The 23,386-nt window shown below is 45.5% G+C and overlaps 3 protein-coding genes across 3 annotated transcripts; 1 reads left to right on the plus strand and 2 right to left on the minus strand.

The window, feature by feature from the left end:
* Positions 1 to 287: 287 nt before the first annotated feature.
* PtA15_6A430 (uncharacterized protein) lies at positions 288 to 579 on the plus strand (the record flags this gene model as incomplete). Its single annotated transcript, XM_053170135.1, has 2 exons — positions 288 to 381; positions 515 to 579. 2 exons carry the CDS (start codon positions 288 to 290, stop codon positions 577 to 579), a joined length of 159 nt encoding a protein of 52 aa, XP_053021356.1.
* Positions 580 to 4,758: 4,179 nt separating this feature from the next.
* PtA15_6A431 (uncharacterized protein) lies at positions 4,759 to 7,534 on the minus strand (the record flags this gene model as incomplete). The annotated part of the gene is made up of 6 exons (XM_053170136.1): positions 4,759 to 4,806; positions 4,878 to 4,895; positions 4,981 to 5,006; positions 5,075 to 5,199; positions 5,283 to 5,526; positions 7,087 to 7,534. The coding sequence occupies 6 exons, from the start codon at positions 7,532 to 7,534 to the stop codon at positions 4,759 to 4,761; spliced, it is 909 nt and encodes a 302-aa protein (XP_053021357.1).
* Positions 7,535 to 20,137: 12,603 nt separating this feature from the next.
* PtA15_6A432 (uncharacterized protein) lies at positions 20,138 to 21,217 on the minus strand (the record flags this gene model as incomplete). The annotated part of the gene is made up of 6 exons (XM_053170137.1): positions 20,138 to 20,187; positions 20,300 to 20,412; positions 20,570 to 20,660; positions 20,796 to 20,895; positions 21,024 to 21,058; positions 21,184 to 21,217. 6 exons carry the CDS (start codon positions 21,215 to 21,217, stop codon positions 20,138 to 20,140), a joined length of 423 nt encoding a protein of 140 aa, XP_053021358.1.
* Positions 21,218 to 23,386: the final 2,169 nt, after the last annotated feature.

The raw sequence follows: 23,386 nt of genomic DNA on the forward strand, positions 1-23,386 counted from the left end.
ACTCCTTGGCAATGCTCCATTTCAGCTCAGTGGCTACGCTCGCCGCAGCTGAGCAACTCTATTTTTTTCAACCTTACCAAGCCCTTGTCCTGTGAGCGTCGTCGCTCCGATCATCTGCTGTATTCCGGGTGCGCTAGGCAGGTACATACACCGCGCGGGCACCTCCTGGGGTGTGCCGCAGTCGCCTCGACTGTGCGCTACGCTAGTGAATGATACCAGGCATGTGTACATGAAACCTAACCCTCCTAGGCTCCTACTACCGTTTTGTTTCCTCCCGCGGAAGTCGCATGCCTCTGACCGTCACCATCACCATCACCATCGCCATCCGTCACCGCTCGATTGAAAACATACGCACGACTCTCCGCTCGATTGAATACATGCGTACGACTCTAGCATTGTTCGTTTCCTATCATTTTCAAAACGCCAGTGTTCTTTTATGGTCACCTATCCACAATCTTCATTCGCGTTCATGACTCCTTGCTCATGCTGACACCTCCCATCTTTCTGCAACTAGCCTCGCCTGCGCCTTTTCAAGAAATCAACTCGGTGCACATCCGCTATCGTGGTGGCTTGAAGTAGTCCAAGTTTTGACACCATTGCTGTGGCTTCCAAATCAATTAACATTTAACCGCTTCATCCACCACTCTCCTCCTTTTTTGACGAATCCAGGCGCGTGGTTTCACCCTTTAGTTCTCAACCACGTATGTATATTTTTCCCCCTCATTCTAACAACCTGATCTGTCCCCAATGCCTGAGCCCTGCAGTGTCTGCTCCGAATGGTGATCCCGATCTCTAAGAACTTGGTTGGGACATCATTTGGAGTATACCAGTCTCAGGCATTTTTGCATCGAGGCGGAACTTGAGCTCAGCCAAGAATTTCTACACTACAAGCTGACTCTCACTCCAAACAAAGCTGACCATCACTTCTTCCTCTCTGCCTAAGTTCACCTGGTTTATAAAGATAGTACCAGTTCCGACCAATTCAGCATCTACTGTACGCACTGCTCCTCTTAATGGTGTCAATCAACCAACCAACAACAGATCTTGCAAAAAACGGAAGATTGAACTAGAGTATCCGTCTAACCCTTGCTACCCCATCCCCACAGAAGAACTGATGCAGATGATAGCTGTTCAGCTTCGCAAGGTTGCCCACTGATGACCCTCCATCCGATGAACGGATTGTCATCGTATGGAGGGTATACTCCAAGCGATGTCTCTCTATCCGATGACCGGACGGTCATCGGATGCATGGTATACCTCAATCTGAGCTACAGATAAACAGATTTTCGTGCTGGCAGACTTGGAATCTGCTTGGTCATAGTGAGAGTTGAATTTGGGTTGTAATGTTGTTGCCTATTATGCCTGCAGAAATGGTGGGAATAGTGGTGCAGAAGCGAACATCACACCCGTCAGCATAGTTGTAGGACATGCCAGAATGATAGCCTTGTCATACGTGAATGAGTGATGTTTGTGAGGGCTGTTTGTTATAAATCATGTGACCTCTATTCCTAGCTCTGACACCACGGCCCCGGGCCCAGTAGCCCCGGAGCAACATCAGTGCCCACTAATTATGAAGTCATGCCAAAAATGCAATAGATTCAGTCCGAGGAGATGGTCAAAAGTATGCTTAGAACCCTTGCGAGGATGTGTTCCAAATCCTTTTGCACACTCATTACTTGAAGAAAGGTCTTATACATGAAGAACCTTGTGGAACGTATTGCAAAATTCAAATACATATCCAAAAAGTCGTGATCCACTTGCTCGAGCACATATAAGTGTTGTCTGAGTACTTTGGAGGTGTGGTCCAATCACTAGAATGATATCAGATTCAAATATTATAGACTTCTGAATCCCTGAGACAATCATGTTGACGAGTTGGAAATGAGTTTGCTGTAAGGAACAGTTTAACCATTTAAGTCATCATCAAGCAAACACACTGGAGTAAAATGCTTTGGCATATGTCCAATGTGCAAGCCGCATCAATGAAGCTGCTCCAGAAAGGACACTTCGCGGCAAGACACTAATAATCTGATTAGCTTTCTTCATCCACCTCTCTGGAGGGGAATCTTGTCACTGGGTGAATGGAGCTCTATGAAGACTTTTCAACCCATGCGCTACGCAACTGCAAACAATCACATCAGGGCAGAAGAAGTTACCGGATCTAGTTAGTATAAATGTAGTGGCCTCAGCCCTTTCTGCCTGGTCAGGACCTCGCCACATTTGCACTCTGTCTTGAATACCCCTCTGGAGGGGAATATTGTCACTGGATAAGATTGCTGGTCTTGGTGTGATGTTATGATTGCTCTTGGAGTGATTAGATCACTGCCCTTAGTGCTGTCAGATTGCAGGCTTTGTGCAATTGGGTCAAAGGCCTTGCCCACTGGCAGAAGTATCAGATTGCAGGCTTTGTGCAATTGGGTCGAAGGCCTTGCCCGCTGGCAGAAGTACATAAGAGCATGTTATGTTTCTGGACTTGAGCAAAGGGCTCTTTGCGTCCATGAAAACCAATGTCAGTTCCACGGACAACCAGTTCTGCGCAGTTGATTTCTGCAGTGAGTATGGATAAGCAGAACATGATGAAACGGGATCAAAAAAAATTAACGGCTGTGTAGAACTCAGTGGTATTAAGAAATGCAGAACCACTTTGCCAGCCAGTTTTCCCGCAAACCAAATCCAAAATTTGTTCAAAAATCTATGCACCAAGGTTTTGTAGTTGTACTTGGCAGGTGAAGTTGGCCAAAGGCAGAGCCCCTTTCAGTGGGATGGTATATAGCTTTGTCTGCAGTGTGGATGGCAGTCCAGCAACCCATTTCAAGTAGAGTTGAGTCATTGGTGAGGAAAAGGTCAGAGTCTCAGAGCTGAGAAGTGCTTGGTTACCATATGGATATCAATGGGGGATTTTCAGGAATTCCAAATGATAGCCACATAAACAGGAGCCTTGCTGCTTCAAGGATTGGTAAGGTCAGCAAAGTGCCCTTGGCATTGGTATGATTATTTGGAACATAAAAATCCTTAAACATTGTAAAAGTAGGAGTAGGAGCTTTCACAGCTTTAGCAGACATATCTTGAAAGTTCAAACTGCATCTGGTTAGCATACTGATTTTTGAAGTTATCAATTGAAATTCATTTCAGCCAACATTCTGTCTTTTTTAAGGTACTGAATTTATTGAAATTCAATTCCAAATACTTGTAGTCTGAGAAGCCATCACAAAAAAAAAAAAAAAAACTAGTGTTCCAAATACTTGTAGTATGAGGAGCCATCACATAACAAAAATATACAAATTACTCAACACCACAACACCTCATCACAGCATGGGGAATCAACTCCATGTCCAACCTCAAATTTTCACTTCTTAGTTCATGCCTCTCATCTTCTGACCATGTTTTGAATTGAAGATCCAGGAATGCCATTGAGATCACACATTGAGATCACACATAATTGAGAGCATCTCCACCCCGGGAAACAGACCGGATTGCTATCCCCCATTTAGCACCCCAAATCCATAAAGCACCACCCACCTGGGGTCCCAAATGAGTTGCTATTTTGCCTCAGGAGGTACAAATCTCTATTGGGTTGCTATGTATGGAAAACCACTAAAAACCTGTCCTAGCTCATCCCCCTAAGATCATTGCAAGCTATTAACAAAAAGTTATTTGATTCCTGAATGAAACTCAAGTGTTCATTTTTTTGTTCTTTCAGCTTTTTTTATAGCCTTTTTAGCTATATTACAGAGAAGAGACATGATGATCATAAAACTATTTCAGTATTTTTTTTGTTCTGAAACAGGAGCTGAATAGGCATGTTTCAATACCAAACACAAGACATTGTACTAAGCAGAATCTATAAACAATACAAGAAATCAAACAAACAATCATGTCAAGGTGCATGTGCATATGGATTAATAGTACCAGATTGATGATCTGTTCTGTTATCAACAGAAACAGGAGTTTCAGCTGCTTCATGGAAAAGATTGGTGCGCATTGTTTCAGAGAGTATATGTTCCATGTTTTCAAAATATTCTTGCTCGTTGTCATCTTCATCTGGTCCATTTTCATCGAGAGGCAACGGCAAGTCCAGGTGATCGTTTTGATTCATAAATGGAACAAGATCAGCACAGTCGCCTGGGATGCCTGAGAGAAGATTGTTAGTGATTGCATGTTTGATTCGCAAAACTTGTTTGTTCCATGTGCTGAGTAGATTCTCGTCTCCATCTTGTGACATTGTCCTTTGAAACACCTTGATAAGTTTGTTGTTCCAGTCTAGCTGTAATGTGCATACTTCAACATAAGCCTGATGAATAAGTAACTCAACAGCACAAATATTGTATATATCAAACTTGTTGCTCTCCAGGAGAAAATGGTTAACAAATGGAACCAACGGCGGTGGGATTGGTACTGGTTCAGTCTGTTGCTCATACTTGTCTTGATAGTGTACTAAGAGGGTCAATAAAGATAACAAGCGACTGTGATGTTCAACAGCCCATCTGGCAGTGCGTCTAACTTCCCATGCAAGGTGTTGTTTTTCTTCAAGAGCACGGTTTCTACAGGCAAGCGCTCAAATACCTCGTTGAGTCAGGGGGTCAACTGCCCATGCCTCATTCACATTGGTGAATAAACCGTCATTCCAGAACGTGTCATCCGGCTGAAGGGCAAGCAGTGCAGAATAGTCGATGATGGGCGGGGCGGCATGTGTTGGATTGCTTTGGATAAAACTGCGAGCTAAGTGGTTGTAATCATTGAGGGCCGTGCGCAGCTGCGCTACTTGCTTGCGCAGGGCTTCTGAAAGTTTCTGCTGTCCTCGGGTTCCTGAATTGAATTTTGAGTGATTTTCAGCTTTGAATTTTGAGTGAAGACTGATGGACAATGTGCAAACTTACCAAGGGTGGTTGCTTCACCTGCACGACATACACGAAGCAAGGGTTGCTGCTCTTCCACAAGTGCTAAGAAGCTCCGTCACAGCTTGGTCTTAGCAAACCAGACCTTGCTCAACTTGTCTTGATCGGATGCTGGATTATATTGCTGCTCAGCTTGGGGTATTAGATCATTATTGAGCATAAACCAATCAGCTACTCACCAGTCAAGTTGCTAGTCTCACTGTTTGGGGGGGCCAGTCTTCTTTGTGCTTCTAGCTTCCTGGCAACGGTGTCACAACTGCGTGCGCGTGTCAGCGCTTTCTCTGGCGTCATTGCAATAGCAGACCTGGTTAAACAAACATTGCAATAAGCTGGATATTGTTTGTCATTTAAATATCAAGCCCATTTCTTGGTGTGATCAATTCTTACCAGGCGTCATTCAATTCTTCTTCCATACATAACAGACGTCCAAGTTCAACCTGTGCTTGTTCAGATGACTGGTTAGTTGTAACATGGTACGCTTGTTCATCACGCCATTGCTGCTCGAAAAAAGAGTTTGTATAGTTGCTCCCTGGGGTGTGACGGTTAGGCTCTTGATGAAGCTTTGCTAAAGCCACAATAGAGTCAATGTATACTGAATGGGCATATTCTAGCTTTTGCAGAAGCCAGTGAGCTATGAAGATGAGACCAGTTAGGCATTTTACTTTCTCTTGAGAAGTGCAAAGTTGACACTGATAGAAAAGATGAACATCTTACCGCCCATCTCATTAAGCAGCTTGGTGTAGTATTGTGATCGTGCATCAAGAGAATTGAATTGGTGCAATCGTGTGGAAACACGGTTGGTAGAGATCAAGGGGGACTGAAATGACCACAGCCTCTCTAGTCCCTCGCCATCTGAAAGCCCCCAAAATTCGTTGAGGCGGGGGTTATATTTTACCTGGCAGGACCATTCATGCACATATGCATGAAAGACCGATGTCCCAAACCGTAGATCTGCTCGACACTCCTCTAAGAGATTCCGCTGCAGATGTTGAAGGCAGTGAGTGAGACTACTGCGGGTCAAATTACTAAGAAATTTAACAATACCATACCCTGTTAACATGGGCTTCCATGTGGCAACCAAGGTCGTACAGGATTCCCACTTTGTGCTGGAAAAGTCGGCCAAGATTGTCCGAAGAATTGACACCGGATAGTATAACCTACAATTGTCCGTTCTCAGATGTGATTGATGAGCAATTGAGGGGAAGGGAGTTACATACTTCTCCCCCGTCTTGTATATGTTGATGTACTTGAGTGGTATGTCATGGCGACATGCACTGGCAAACAACCCATTGTCGTCACACTTCTCCCAGGCTGTTTCATTGCGGGTATCATTGGCTGCCTTGTGTGTGTCGGCGCATGGTGGCTTCAGGAGTAAACCCTGTTATCAGATTAAATGCAAGGCGGTTTGTCAAGAGCAGATTGATGAAACTTGCTCACATCAATTCCGACTGCCGCAGCTTTGGTGGAAGTGAAAAGGGTGGCATCGGGGGCAATCTTTGAAGGAGGAATGAAGCTAGAGGGATATTTTGACTCGGGAGGATTGTCTTTGCTGGCATATGCGTAGTGACACTGCTGGAAGTTCCCATCCATGGCAATAATTATGTGGGGTTCGTCTTGGTGAGCTTTAATTTTGTTTTCTTGAGGTCCAAAGCAGCGGGGGCACTTCATTGCCCATTGCTCGATGGCAGTTAGTTGCATGCCTTTGTTCGTAATCTTAGTTTGGTTGGTTAAGACGCGCGAGTAGAGGTCGGTACTGTTGGAGAAAGGGACTTCAAGGTTTTGTTTTCAAAAGTTATTGCCACGAGCGTAACACGGCTTTTTGTGGCGAGTATTCAAATATGACGAGAGCGCTTTGACAAACAACAAAGTTGATAAGGCTGAGGTTTGCCAAAGCATGTGATGGAATTGGAGAAGTCGGATTGAGAACGCGGTGCGGGGTGTCTCGGGAGAGCTGGCAATGTATCCAAAATACACCAATCGAACGACATCAGGCAAGCATTTGCAAAAGGGGACAGGCTCGCTAGTAAGTTGAACTGTGCAAACAAGTAGATATGTTTAGTGAGCAGTGCAAAATGGGCTAGACAACTGGAATGTGAAAACAACTTACAGAGCATGTCAAATAGGTCAACCTTTCTCGTGTGTATTTCTGATGGGCTGCAGGTGCAGGTATCTGGGGGTAATTCGTACCCACTTGGTTGCGTGGTGAAGTTGGTGGTGATTCTCTGACGAAGAGTGAATGTAGCTGTGACACTTGACTCGAGTTGACTCCAGAGTTGACTGGTCCTCTCCCGTGTCTCTGCATAACGGCGGGCCCGATGGTATGCAGCATGGGCAGTACTTGGGAGGTCTTCTTCAGGTGTAGCAAGTCGATCATCATTGCCGCCAAGATGTGGCTCAAAAGGTGGGTATTGATTTTCGGTATTGAGAGCTTCTTGAGCCACTGCTTGAGGAGGACGACGAGGGGGCGACACATGTCCCAGCTGTTCGGCGATGGAGCGGTCTCGGAGTTCAGCTGATCGTTCTCGCCTCTCCATAGAGGCATTTCTCATCTGAAATCGTCGGGTCCGAGTACGGCGGGAGGACCCAGTAGAAATTGAGTGAGCAACACTGTTGGCCTCATTTCGGCGTCCGCGGGCCATGCTGTAGTCTAAGGAAAAAGTAATCAGTAGAAGTATAAGACAAACATTGAGATGGTTTGGTAGGAGTCAAAAGGAAAGCTTGCGGGAAGGGATTTGGGGAACTTACTATTGGAAACAGGCAGTTGTCTATTTTTGGCCAGAATCCGCGTTGAAAAACAGGCAGTTGTCTATTTTCGGCCAGAGTCCGCGTTCGAGGTTGACTTGGACAGACAGCTGAGCAGAGAGATGAGAGCGAGTTTTCCCGTTGAAGTGTTGGAATATGTAGTCGGATCAGGGACCGAGTCGAGCAGAGAGATTGATGGGGAAGTGCCGCGATGGATATTGTGTTGGGTAAGGTTAATGTCAATACCCTTATCTTCAAAAGGTAGGTCGGCGATGCCGACGGATACCGGATGCGGGTTGCCTTGTCCCGCGGTACGACCTCAACTCATGGTCGATCCCGACGGGCGGGCCGGCTTGTCCCGCGGGGGCCGGGGCTGCAGACCGGGACATGTACATGTATTTGCATACAAGAGGGGCGGCGGGGGCCGATGCTCAGCGAGCAGAAGCGAGATGGAGATCATACTATAGTAAAGCCCCGAGGCAGGCTTCCCACGGGCTATACTATAGTCTGTGGAGTATCGCATGGGGTGGAAAAGAAGAGCGTCGGGGGCCGGAGGAGTGGTAGATCTGAAGGCTCCGGCGTAGGTAAGCTTGGAGGGGGCTACAGACACTAAAAGGCGAGCTACCCAACAAATCCTAGTTCTTGGATTTATAAAAAAAAGAATTCAATAGTCTACTGACTCTTGATCTTGGATTGGCAGAGGGCCTTCGAAACGGAGAATACGTCCTCTAAGTCACGGTTTGAACGACGGCGTCTTTTCAAGGTTGGAGGGGGTTTTTCGATGATCACATCGAGACTTTCCTCCTTGTCCTCTTCCCTTCGTCGGCCTTGTATGGTTGGGGAAGGGTTGGCGGTATTGTCTTTCCCGGATTGTTCAAGAGATTCAAGGCATCTTCCTCTGGATTGAAGTCCGTCTCAATGATCCTGGCGGATAACTTAGATGGGTGCGGTCGTTTCTTGTCTTGAAACGGCTGAGTAAGGGACCTGAGTGAGGCTGTGCGTTTGGATTTTTTGGTGCTCGCTACTTCCTTTGACTCTGCGTCCGGTTTCTTTGTTTTAGTTTCTTTAGCGGATTTGCTCGGATTGGTCGCTTTGTTATGATCCGGTTGGTTGGTGGTGGTTCGGGCGGCTGGCACGATAGCAGACACTCGAACTTAACCCAAGTCCCTCGCTGCTGCGGGCGTCTGGTCTTGCGAAGCAAGCCTCCGATAGCCCTCGGCAGGAGGGACTTGCGCGCTATCACCCCCTTTCGCAGAGCCTAGAATTTGAGTTTGGCTGGGTGGTTTTTTCAAACCATCACAGTTCCTGGCCCTCTAAACTTAAAACCTTAAATATTTGCTTGGCACAAAGCCTTGCTTCTTGCGCGTCATCAGATACAATCTGAGTTACGCCACACAACTCCTTCAAAGAGAAATAAATTATCAAAGTAAATAAAAACTTTGATTTTACTGAAGCCGAGTAGCAGAAGAGGTCCGTGCTCAATGACTTGGACATATAGTTTTTTTTTCGACTTACAGTCAAGTCTCTGAGCCCTCGATCGCCGGCACAGACCCGGCATCGAGACCGCATAGCCCTCTGGATGACCGGTAAAGACCGGTCATCGAGAGGGATATATACAACGCCCTGGATGAACGGTACAGACCGGTCATCGAATGGATATGTAGAACCTCTCAATGGCCAGTACAGATTGGCCATCGAGAGTATACAACCCTCTCGATGACCGGTCTGTGCCGGTCATCGAGGGGACTTGACACACCCGATGACCGGGATCGACCGGTCATCGGAAGGACTCAACCCTCTCGATGACCGGTACTGTGCCGTTCATCGAGAGGGCTTTATCCTCTCGATGACCGGAACATACTGGTCATTGAGAGGGTCGAGTCCCCTCGATGACCGGTTGATTCCGGTCATCCTCAAGCTAGCTGCGTGTGAAACACGCTATGTATTAAACAGAGAGTCCGTGCTCTCGTTCTGTGATTAATTTCTGCAATTCTGGGTTGCAGACTCGGTAACAGGCTTGAGGTTTTTTTGTCTTGTTTAATTTTTCAGGACATACTGGTATCAGTACATAAAGGGAAAAAAATATAGGTCTCAGCGGTAGCATGTTGGGCAGACCTGGAGCAAAAAAAAACAAAAAAAGGTTGTGGTATGAGAGATGTACAAAGGGGAAAGTAAAAAGAGGGGTGAAAATCCCATTCCCCGTGCGCCAGGATGGGGAGGTACGGTATAAGTCCCTCCTGCCGGGGGCTGTCGGAGGCTCGCTTCGCGAGTCCCACGACCGCAGCATCGAGGGACTTTGTTAAGTTCGGCAGACACTGAACTCGACCGATGGAGAAAAAACGGGTAAAAATATGTTTTGTATATTACATGTACATGTACTTTTATGTTCTTTACTGGTTTTTTCTGTTGCGCAATGAGACAAAACAAAAATGGAATAATTCACAATTGTTTTGGCTTTAATTGGGTTTTTTTATGTAAAAAACTGAAGTGGCTGCGGCAAAAATCTGTGGATAATTGCTACAAAAGGGAAGAAATCCGGAAAAAACTCAGTTTCTTCCCAGGCAGGTACTGCAGGTAAAAGACACGATGAGGCCCCCAAATGACAGCTCTGTTTATGGATCTTAGGGCAAAAAACCCGTCAAAATAAGGGTTTTGGGCCCTAGCACTATAACTGTGCTGATGTAAACACTGGTAATATAAATTACCAAGCTTGTTACGTGGCAAATATGGCCACTACAAGGGTTTAAACACTCTGTAACAGAGGAAGGATTAATTATGTAATTAATAATATGTAATTATTAATTACAGGGAATTAATTTGGCGTAAAAGTAGGTGGTAAGCGCTTAAACTGATTGGCTGCTTGACAGAGGCGGAGGTCTTACGGCAACTACTTATAAGGATAAAGCTTTAAATATGCTAATAAGGGATTTTTGATAATTTAAAGGGTTTAATCCAGTGGATTTTGCGTTCAAAGGGTGGTTTAAAAGGAAAAGGGGCTACATTAGTAGCAGGGGAGAATATTCACGGCAAACTTTACAGTTTCTGGGCGGTGAATGGTCTGGGGGATCTTTTCCTGAGGGCCAAATAGGCCTCTATTTATAGAGGGGACTTCAGTGGGCGTAAACACTGAGTCCTTTTCTCCCTATGGGAGTATCCAGGGGTGTAGCCGTGAAAAGGGCTTGGCTGTGGGTAATTTAATTGTATTGTGATAGACTAATTTCCCTGACTCTGTCACATGACATGTTTATAACCAATTGTCATGTGAAAGAGCTTCAGTAGAAGTCTACATAATACTTTCACGGGGTATTTTTACACGATTAATATTAATCATTAATGTACAACAGTTTAATTTTATGTACATTGTTTGTTTTACTAAATTTATGTATGTAATACTATTTTTGGGCGCTTTCTGGGGCCAATTCTTATTTATACAATTAGTACATGAAGGAATAGGAATAAGGGGGTACTTTAAGTGGGTGACCCCCTTAATTTATAATGAGGAATCTGATTCTGCAATAATAATTTAATAATAATTATTATTTACTAAGTTATTGCAGTCTTTTGGATACTTAATGTATCTCTAAGGCTGACACTTTTTCTCCTTGTGCTGTGGCCAAGTCAAGCACCAACAGACTGTCGTGACAGCTGAGATCAGCTTTCAAACCTTGATTAAACTAAAAGGTTTCATTCAGCGCGCTGCCACTATAGAGGCCCTGACAGACTGGAACTGGCCCAGTCATCCATGAAAACCCAGTTTGACCGTGGAGTGAGGGATACCCCAAATTGGGACGTTGTCGATATGGTGTGGCTGGACAGCAAGAACATTGCAACAACCTGACCGTGCCCAAAATTGGGACACAGATGGCTAGGACCCTTTCCCATACTTGCTAAGATGTTGACTTCCGTGTATAAACTGACATTGCCCCTTTCTATGAAAGGGGTCCATTCTGTATTTCACGTGTCCGTCCTTAGAAAGCACACAATGGATACAATAGCCGGAAGAATGGCGGCACATCTGGGGCCATGTAAGCCCCATCCCTGGAGTCTTACAAGAACCTTTCACAAGACCACATCAGCTTGTGACACTTCCTGCCCGCTTAGTTCAAGTCCGTTTTCCCCTTCCTAGCCGCTAGAGATCCTGTTCCCCATATCTCTCTGGCTAGTTAAGCCTTCTCCCTTTCCCTTCTTCTCCTTCAGTTCCCTGGTTGTACATACTGAGAGATCCTGTTCCCCACATCTCTCCGGCTAGCCTTTCTTTCCCTCACATGCAAAGAAGCACACCCGTGAACTAGAATTGCTCTCAGAGGCCTTCTGGCTCTGGTCTTCGCGCCCCTCTTCAACAACCAGTGAAGGACTCATCTCGAGTCCTTAAAGGCCAGTGGAGGTAAAAGGAGAAAAAGAGTGGGAAGTGGGGGAAATTTTGGACTGCAGGCAACGGCGAAAACAAGTGGAATATCTTGTGGGATGGAAGGGATACGGCGCGGAAGACAATTTGTTGGAACCGGCAGACAACCTTGAGCATTTTCAGGAACTGAGGAAAAAATTTGACAAAAAATTTCCAAAAGGCGGTGTTGCGGCACAGGCAATGAAAGAGGTTTTGGTGATGATGAGGGTTGGCTTTTTTACCCACAGGGGTTTTTTAAAGCCACCCAGGGAGAGAGCGCAGAGCCAGGGGCTTGGGCGTTAAGGGGGGAGTAGTGTTATGAGCTGCTCCAGCGCGCACCATGGCCTACTCCAAGGACATGTCACACTTTTAGATACATGTTAGAGATGGCCTCTTGCACCCGGGTACCCACCGCGGGTGCGGGTACCCGCCTGAAATTTCGCAAAATCTCAACACCCGCACCCGCACCCGGCACCCGCCGGTGTGTGCTCGGCGGGTATACCGGGTACCTGCTGGCAGGTGCCGGGTGCAGGGGCGGGTACCCGCTCTGATATACTCACTTCCGGTGAGAAATCCCTCCCGGTCAGCAATACATACACTCGCTGACCGGGAGGGATTACCACAGTCAGCAAGCTCATCGCGATGGCCGGGAGGGAGTCCTCCCAGCCATTGAGCCATCGATTATATCGATGACTGGGAGGGAGTCCTCCCAGCCATCAAGACATTGATTATATCAATGAATGGGAGGGAGTCCTCCCAGCCATCAATTATATTGATGACTGGGAGGGAGGACTTCCTCCCGGTCATCGCAGCGAGTATATTGATGACCAGGAGGAAGTCCTCCCAGCCATCAATTATATCAATGACCGGGAGGAAGTCCTCCCAGCCATCGATTATATTGATGACCGGGAGGGAGTCCTCCCAGCCATCGATTATATCAATGAACAGGAGAGAATCCTCCCGGTCATCAATATACTTGCTGACCCGGGGATTCCTCCCGGTCATCAATATACTTGCTGACCCGGGGATTCCTCCTGGAGTCCCGGGGGTATAGTACCTTCTTGACCGGAGGGATCCCTCCAGTCAAAGAGGTGCACAATCTGGGCGGAGGGATTGCTCCGCTTGAAGTGGTATGTACACCTCCCACCTCTCCAAGTGGAGAAATCCCTCCAATCCATCTGGCCCACCAAGATGGGCGGGTACCCATTTTTTTCCTGCCCAAAAACTGAACACCCGCACCTGCACCCGACACCCGCCGGCGGGTGCTGAGCGGGTGTTCCGGGTACCTGCTGGCGGGTGCCGGGTACCCGCAAACGGGTACCCAAGTGCCATCTCTAATACAAGTCCACTGCAAAGAAAACTGTGTCAACTGTGAGCACTGAGGAAGCTTGTGGTGTTACACCAGCCTTACTCAAGGTTTGACTCAACCCAAGCTTTAATGCACAGTCACTGTGCACCTTGCACAGTGACTGTGCCAACAAAGACACTTGTGCATTCAGGTGGAGTTACAATGGCAGCTTGGCTTGAGTTCTCTGCATGTCAACTGAAAGCAGTTGACCAACTTTTTTTTGCAGTGGTCACGGCTCTCCTGGCTTAGGGAGAGCTGGGGGGGATACCATCAAGCTCTCCTCATCTAGCAATCAACCTACTTAGCTAGAGAACCCCGTTCCAGCCCTTCTCCCCCAGACCCTGACCTTAACATAGAGGAACAATGTTTGGAGTTCCTAAAAAATTAGACAGGAAACAAGTAGAAAAGGTGGATACATACTGCTCCCAAGTAGCACTGTAAATTGTCTCTAACCCCGCCATGTTTTCCAAAAACCAATCCAAGTTCAAGTTCTCTGTCTTGTACCTGAACAGAGCTGCCAGATCATGGGCCAAGCCAACAAGACTGAAAAGCTGTGCCACTGCAAGAAAAACTTCAGAAACTGCTTGCAGTTGAGATGCAAGAGCTCAAGGCAAGCTGTGCCTCATGCAAGAATCAAGCACTGGTTGTGTGAAGCCCCAGCGCATTGCGGGGTTTCACAAGGAGATGTCACAGCATCTAAGCAATATCAACCCGTGCTTCCTTCCACGTCCTAGCTGGCAGAGATCCTCGCTCCCACATCTCTCCCGGCTAGGTAAGCAAGCACCTTTCACTTCTTCTTGTTATTTCCCTTTTCCTTCTCTTTCCTCCCTTCCCATCTATCATGTACTGAGAGATCCCTGCTCCCACATCTCTCCCGGCTAGTTGTCATCCCTTTTGCAATCCAGCCCCGTGAAATAGAGTTGCCTCGAGAGGCATCAGCGCCCCCTTTTGTGTCTTCTCCCTTGATCCAGTGAAGGACTCATTCCGAGTCCTTACAGGTTGCCTACATGCAAATTGCATAATTTATGCAAGAGTGAGTCTAAGATCCAAAAAACTGAGTACAGGCTCCAAAATACTGAGTTGATACCTGTGCAAATTCCCCATTCATGTGCACATATCCCTTTTAGAGATGGTCACTTTGCATCTGGGTACCTGCGGCGTTTTTAACCCATATCTCAACATCCGCATCCGCATCCGACAGCGGGTACCTGCTCTCTGGGGCGGATACCCACCCCTCAAAACGTGCTTACCGGTTGACTGCTGCATATGTCAGTCAACCGGGAGGCACTTCTCCTGGCCGACTGCTCTATATGGCTGTCAACTGGGAGGGACTTCTCTTGGTTGACTGCTGCATAATGCCGTCGTCCAGGAGGGACGCCTCCCGGTTGACTTCTTGATATGGCTGTTGACCAAGAGGGACTCCTCCCGGTCGGCTGCTCAATATGACAGTCGACCGGGAGGGATTCCTCCCGGTTGACTGGTGTGTATAATTGTTGACCAGGAGGGATTCCTCCCGGTCAACTGGTATGTCTAGTTGTCAATTGTTGACTGGGAGGGACTCCTCCCGGTTGACTGCTGGATTTGGGGAGGGACTCCTCCCAGTCGACTGCGTGATATGACTGTTGACCAGGAGGGATTCCTCCCGGTTGACTGGTGTGTATAGTTGTCCCTCCCGGTCAACTGGTATGTCTAGTTGTCAACCGGGAGGGATTTCTCCCGGTCAACTGCTTGATACATATGCCTGTCAACCGGGAAGGACTCATCCCGGTAGACTGTTGCATGTTGCTGTCGACCGGGAGGGACTCCCCCCAATTGACAGCAACATAAAACGGCTTTATGGCTGCCGACCGGCGCAGCTCCCATACCCTAGGGAGAGCGGATACCCGGCGGAATACACGGGTACCCGCTGTATTTTGCCGGAATCTCAGACATCCGCATCCGATGGCAGGTATCCGCCCAGTCTGTCGGATACCCGCCAGCGGATAGCGGATACCCGCAGCGGGTTCAAAGCGACCATCTCTAATCCCTTTCATGTGCACATACCCATTTCATGTGCACATATCCCTTTCATGTGCACATACCCCTTTCATGTGCACATATCCCTTTTTATGCATTCACCCCTTTCATAATGTGTCCATACCCCTTTATGTGCACATACCCCCTTCATGTGCGTGTATCCCTTTCATGTACATGTATCACTTTCACAATGTGTACATACCCCTTTCATCATGTGTTCATGAAACTTTCATGTTTACATGTCCCCTTTGAGTTTTTTACATCCCTTTCAATATGTACCCCTTTCATCATTCAGGTTTATATACACCTTTGATGTTTACATATCCCTTCATTGCAAGAAAAACTTTAGAAAATGCTTGCAGTTGAGATTCAGCAAGCTTGAATCAAGCCTCAGCTCAAGCTGGAGGCAAGCATCCAAATTCCGTGCTGGTGCACCTTGAGTGTAGACCTTGTTCAGCATCCCAATGCTTAACATTCTGTATTGATCATGCAGCAGGCTGAGGCAAATGTTCAACCTTGAAAATGAAAATCCCCCTGAGCACCCTTTTATTTTATTTTATTTTATTTTATTTTATTTTATTTTATTAAACACTCCATGTGCCATTGAATCCAGCCAGAATAACATAAAAGGGGTGTGTACACCTGAAAGGGATATGTACATAAGAAATGAATATGTAAGCATGAAAGGGTAATGTGAGAAGGTGTATTAACACATAAAAGGGATATTTACACATGCTGAAAGGGGTATGTATGCATGAAAGGGGTTTTTATGTATGAAAGGAGTATGTGCAGTAAGGGGTATTTGCACATGAAAGGGATATGTAAACATCAAAGGGGTATGTAAAACTGAATGATGAAAGGGGTATTGAAAGGGATGTAAAAAACTCAAAAGAGAAAAGGTTCATGAATTCATGATGAAAGAGGTATGTTCACATTGTGAAAGTGATACATGTACATGAAAGGGATACACACACATGAATGAGGTATGTGCACATAAAGGGGTATGGACACATTATGAAAGGGGTGAATGCATAAAAAGGGATATGTGCACATGAAAGGGGGATGTGCAAATGAAAGGGGTATGTGCACATGAAAGGGGTACACATGAAAGGGGTATGTGCACAGGTATCAACTCATTATTTTGGAGCCTGTACTCAGTTTTTTTGGAGCTTAGACTCACTCTTGCATAAATTATGCAACATAGTTTGGGCTCCGCAGAGCAGACTCACATGTACATAGACTACATTTACATGTCACGGGCCATACTCAAGGTTTGAGAGGCTGGAGATCCAAGCCTCTTCCTCATCCTGCAATCTACCATCTTGGAACCAGAACCCCCAGAACCCCAGACCCCAGACTCCATCTTCCTCTCCATAGAACAGACCATAACACAAGGTTGGAAGAAGCTCTGAATCAATGATGATATTTCAAATATCAGGAGCAGATATATATTGAGACAACTAGAGAGCCCCTTGCAAGAGCCAAAGGGGCCTAGACTTATTTAAATTAGACATGAAGGAGACATACCACTTGAGATGGACAGTAAACATCACACTTTTGATGGAGAAGATACATATCACTTGAGATGGAAAGACATCCCACTGGGGATGGAAAGAAATCTCGATTGAGATGGAACATGAAATAGACATCACAAAGAGTGATGGAAATTTTTTAAACAGAGATGAGAGACTGTGAGCGGACAAGAGGTGCAGAATTCTGACACATTGTCCTACCCACCGACGCCAAATGGGAGGTTCCAACTCTCATTGATCTGTATTAGTACCAGCAGGGCTTGGAGAAGGATGTCTGACTAGTAGTGGTCATCTCACATGCCGTCTTCTCCACCCTTGCGTAGATCTCCAACTTTGAAACCAAGATTCATCTGGAGATCAACAGAGCAGGCATGGGAACATTGAACCCAAATCTAATGGCACTGGGACCCAACACAATGGAAATCTTGGTTTTCAGGAGCCTCCTGTCCGGCTCCAAGAGGGAGCACATGATCCGGGACAAAAAGGCTCCAATAATGACGTAGAGGCAGTCAACAGCATCCTTGAAAACCTGAGCAGGCACCAACTTTTGTTAAAAACTGAAGAGTGTGAATTCTTCAAACCAGAAGTGGAGTATCTTGGACTGTTGATAGAATTTAGCTGGATAAGGATGAACCCTGAAACAGTTAATTTGGTGAAAAGTTGGCCCACACCGCGGAGCATCATGCACCATGAAAAAATTGATGTGAATAGGTGTCAGGTGACATTCAGTAAAATATACTGAAATTGCAGCGGTACTCCAACATTACTCCCCTTGAATAACAAAGGTCCCTCTGTCATCATCAGGGGGTTCTACCACTTTTACATAATTGTATGGTTGGTTTTAAGGCTGGAGTCAGCTTCACGTCACCTACCACCTACTCCCCTCAGTTTTTTCATGGTGATACTGAATTAGAGTCTAGTGTAAAGAATGTGTATGCACAGATCTTAAACATAGAGAATTATCATAAATCATGAACTCGACTGAGAAGGGCAAGTGTTAGAATCCAAAAACAAATTGTGAGCAAATCTTTGTAGGGGAGCAAAAAGAATACAATTTAATGATGACAAAAGACAGATGAGTGGAGCTTCACAGAGGTCCCAAAAACAGTGATTGAATTTTTCTTGCTTGATGCCAAAAATTAGGTAACAAAGAGGAAATATAGAGAGGGGAGTTGGATTGTTTTATTTACCTGAGTCTGTCATAAATTTGCACTACTAACCCTAGTTCAATCACAGTGCAAGTAGGGTTAGCTCAATGTTTGAGATTATCACAAAAGATGGAAGGGAAAAAACTGAAATCCTCAAAGGTGTCAGCAATCAAACCACATTCAACTTTGTATCTCAGGACCCCACCAATCCCACCAAAACCACGGACAAATTGGGAAAATTTTCTACTTTGATTTGTGACAAACTCTAAGGCCAGTCCAAACTCCTGATACTTTCCAGCCAACCATTTGAGTAAAGATTGAGGTTTGGAAGCTTGTTCAATCTCCAGACCGGTAGCCTTATCGATAAATTTTCCTTGCTCCTTTTCAGGTAAATGGGCCAATGCTAGCAAGGCTCCTACAATTTTACCCCCAGATTGGCCTGCACTTGTGTTTTTTGAGGCCGTTGGTGGTGGAGAATTTGTGTGAATGGTAATTGGTCCTCTTTTCAAGGATTTCAAGGTTTGAAGTGTGATATCAAGGTTCTCCCAGACAATTAATGTCTTTACTGCTCCTGGTTCTAGACCTTGGAGGGTACCTTCAACCCCAAAAATGTATCAAGTGCAAATTTGTCAAAATATTTTGAATCAATCTGATCAAAAGAAGAACCATCATAGAAGTTGGAATAGATGGTCAGGAAATTTTCATGAGAGACAGAAGATGGTTAAGGAAAATCAATGTTTTGTCACTGAAAATTTTCTCTTGGATGGATTTGAATTATGGTAAAGACAGTGGAGGTGCCAGCGGAGGAAAAGAAGCGGCTTAAACAGGTGTGGCAGGTGGCAGTTGCTAGGGCCTTGAAGCAATAGTGTTTGCTCCCATACTCTTTGATCAGTATGCTGCAGCAAGAATTTGAGAGGGAGCAGGACCAGGAGCAACGGTGGGTCGCTACTTTACTCTAAGATAACCAGGGCTGTAGAGTAAAGTAGCGAGCTGCACCTAACATTTTTACAGTTATTGTTAGCGCTAGCGCGCAGATAGCCGCGTCACGGTTATTGTAACTGGCCTTTTTTGTACAGCCGTTACTAGTAAAGTAACGTGTTATTGAGAAAATTAACATGTTATTAAGCAATTAAGGGTCAAATTGGCCCTTATCAAGCAGAGCAACACTTTATTGAGCAGTGAAAGGCCAAATCAGCCCTGAAATGGCCTTTTCTTGCTCAATATATTGATAAATACCTCCTGCTCTGCCCATAGATATCATAGCGGCCTTGAAAAGAAAAACACCCGGTTGGTGCAATATCGATATCGCACCACATTTCCCCAGTGCTATTGGTCCGGTTATCGTAGAGGGACCAAAAATCACTACAATAATGTTACGATATTGATAACCGTAAAGTAGCGACCCACCGTTGCCAGGAGAGTGGTGAAGGGAAGAGTGCAAGGTCAAAGTTAGGTGGGTTTCTTTCCATTGGAGGAGGATAGCCATGGTGGCAGAGACGGTGCTTTTGAGCTGGTTTGGTCCGTGATGTGTTGAGCTGGGAAGAACATTGCTGTGGAGACAAGTGCGGCCAGATATCTACGCGTGGCAAGAGGTCAAGCAGGTATATAGGAAGGCCACCATGTCAAGCAGGAATTTCCCCCGGGGGTTCTGGTTATGTCTGCCCCTAGTTGCTTGATTAGGCCCCTCCTTGACATCTCTTTGACAGAGTCTTTCACAACTGGCCCTTTTTTGCTTGTTGCTACAGCACCACTCAAGGGTTATCCATAGGGCCTTTGGGTCTTTTGCAATATTTTCAACTGATGTGTGTATTTTCCAAATTGTGTTCTCTACTTCCCCTCTCACTTATGCTAGGCTATCTTGCCATTTGAGATACAACGAGTAGGTGGACCTTCACACGTGTCTGCTTCAGATGTCCTTTGAAGGGAAAGGGGCGCAGGCGACCCGTCTCAAGGCCTGTTACTACAGCTTGAGTCGAGACCTCGCTGGGCTGCGCTCCAGTTCCCTGCCCTCATCATTACTAGTATCTTTCGAATCACCTATTTCGACAATCAAGAAAAGGGGGATAAATTTATTAAAATAGGTAATGGTCGTATTGCTTAATCATCCAGCCCAGAGAAACGGCTACCGGAGAATGGAAGGACAATCGATGAATGGTCAACACTTTGACTGATTGAAGATTGACAAGACGGGGGATAGGTCCAAATTGGTAATTGGGGTGTGAGAATAGACTTACAGGCTACGATGAATGGCGGTAAGGCACCCCACCCGGTGGTCTTGTAAACAACAGCCTCGATAAAGAAATGTGACAGGGCAATCGCGTAAGTTCCTAGTGCCAAATGGTATAGCCTTCATGACGCCGTATTTTGTGTTTTGTTTGTTTGTTTGTTTTGTGATGGGGAGAGCAAGCAAGAAAACAATAAAAAAGAGTCAGCGCCGATTTGGAATGGATTTTGGGGGAACGTGCACAGAGGAAGTAGTGGATCAGTTTGGTTGCGGCCCTTACCCTGGATTCGAAATATTGTAGGCAGCATATAATCGGACCAGACCAGCGGTGATAGTCCAGGTTCCGAAGTTCCGACTTTGTAGAGCGGTGACTGAACGAGGACGATCGATAATACAAGATGGAGAGAGAGAGAGAGTCATAAGGTAAATCAAAACCACGGCTTCTGTCTTTTCTAAGGTCCTTTCCGATCGATGGATGAGAGGTAGGAAGTTTGAGGGATGTTTACCGCGATCGGGCCGACGATTGTACACTTTTCGAGCTCCAGCTAGAGAGAAATAATTCTGGAGTCCGTTGAGGATCGATACACCTGCGATCAAGACCATCCACTGCGTTTTTGAAATTCCGACAAACAACAGATCGGTCAACGTAAGTGGTGGTCATTTTTTTTTTGTAAACTGATCAGGCAGAAATCTTCTTCTCATCCTGGACATTAGTTCGGAAGGGGTCCACTTACTTTAGGTAGCCATCCTGGGTGTGGAGGGAGGCCAGCTGGAGATACACGCATGGAACGAGTATTTGCTAATCAGCCTACTTGAAGAATACCCCGATGGCAAACTAATCCCGGATCTGGCGCTGGGACCTTTTTTGGGGGGCTTTCGTTGTGGTAGACTGACCGAGAAAGGGTATCACCAAATCATGTTGGATCATCTCGATGCGGCGCCGACCTGGGCGAATAGGAAGTTTGGAGGTGGGGGCTTCCCTCCTCACTCCTCACCAACCTCGAACTTAACTAAGCCCCCGTCCACGCTGCGGCGCGGGCAGCCTGTAAGCCCGCTCGGTAAGGCATATTTACCGAGTATGTAAGCCATTTTCCACCCCCGTGCCCTCTTTAGGGCTCGTTAGCTAAATAGTCGTTCGGTAAATCTTTAGGGCTCGCTAGATTTACCCATCGCTACAGAGCCTCTGTAAGGGAAATTTTAACAAGTCTACCGACTGCCCCCCGCACCCCCATGGGCCATATGTCTTTTTCATGTGTACCCCATACATTTAAGTACATACATCCCTCCAGCACCAATCTCATCATCACCCCAGCTACACCTCCTTGAGGTTGTGCCCCATTTGATTCCTCAATAGAAAGTTCATTGAATCAAAAGACCGCTCTGTCGATGGCCAGTCTTTTGACCAGTCGGTCATCGATTGAACGTGTAGGTTTTTGAGATCATACACTTTATTGCAACTGATATCAAATGCTAATAGTAGTAAGAGCTTAACAATAAAGGGATTGGAAAGAAAATGAGCACGGAAACATAATGAGATAAAAGAGGGAATTCATTAAGTACCTGTTGATGTTCTAGTCCAATCTGCAACTCTAAATTTAGACAATGAGAGATTAAATAGGAGAGAGAAATAATAACAAGCCTGAAAAAGAGAGACATGATCAATATCAAACAAAAGGAGAGGAAGGAAGGAAAAGTAATCAAATGCCGGAATAGGGTATACCTCCACTTGATTATTTCCGAGCTCCTCCTGAATCTTGGTTGTCTGAAGATGAGCAATAGTCGGAGCTAAGAACAGGCAGGTAGTGTCAGCCTCGGTGATGCCAAGAACAGCTTTCTTCTAGCTACACCGGGTGATAGCAAATAAAAGGGTAGGTTTTTGAGGTTGTTTTGTTTGGAATAAATAAAAGAAATATATATTTTTAAAGGAGGGGCCTGCGAACAGGGGTTGTTTAGATCCCTCCTAAGATAATAGCTGGGGCCTGCTAGCAGGTGTAGTTATATTCCCAGTCTTACAGTTAAAAGGAAATAGCGGTGATAAAGAGAAATGGTTTCTTACTTACTTATAATAAGGAACCAATCTGTTATTGCTGCGAGAGATGATCAAGAATTTACGGAAGGCTAGAGACGGCGAATGTTCGAAGACGAGATCAATCGAAAGCTGAGAGGCAATCGATGAGATACTGGTATTAGAATATCGGTGGGTTGTCTTAAGCTGAGGAAAAAATGAAATGAGGTCGAACAGACCTCCTTAAATATTCTTTCCTTATCTTGATTTGATGGGGATACTATTTCACTCGAATGTCTTCGCGGGCTGGGGCGGACAGTATTTCTCGATGACATTCGATTCTTGATGGGGTTGTTGCTTTTCTGTCAGTTTATCTTTCTTGAGTTCGGATGGGGCGGTTGGTTATCGAGGTCTATCGGCTTATCTCTCTAGAACTTGGTTTATCGCACTCGAACTCGGATAAGGCCTTATTTTGTCTGGAGAATATTATTTCTCAGACACAATATTATAAGTGACACCTGTCAACTGGATGTCATTGACATTTTTGTATGTAGCTCACGCGCACGGGTGTAGTTTAATATTCACCCTGACTATATTTCAAATATTCACTACTTTTCAGATTAAACTTATATGTATTTATATCTTTATATTATAAGTGACAGATCAACTAGTTGTCTGTCACAAAAAATTCTAAATATCATTTATAATTATTTATACAAGTGTTACGCTGGCTTGCGCTGCGTAGCCGGCTGACATTTCCTACCCCTTAAGATGAGACTATAGAAAAAAATCAGAGGTTTTTAGACCTTTTCGAAAGTCTATAATTACGGAGATGAATAGTTCCATCTGGAATATTGTTTTCAGGCAACCATTCATCTCTATCTGCTGAATTATTTTTGTACCGTACAAGGTACAGACGCACATCTTTACCATTAATACGTTCCTTCTTATCTTTTAGAATTTTCTGCACTTGTAATTTTGAATTCTCAACTGGTTCTTCTACAGGAATAGTAGGTTGAACATCTATAGATTCTCCAGGTCTTGATATCCATGGTTTAATTAAACTTACTGGAAATACTGGGTGCTTTCTTG

This window comes from Puccinia triticina, chromosome 6A (assembly GCF_026914185.1).
Source record: "Puccinia triticina chromosome 6A, complete sequence".
Lineage (NCBI taxonomy): Eukaryota > Fungi > Basidiomycota > Pucciniomycetes > Pucciniales > Pucciniaceae > Puccinia > Puccinia triticina.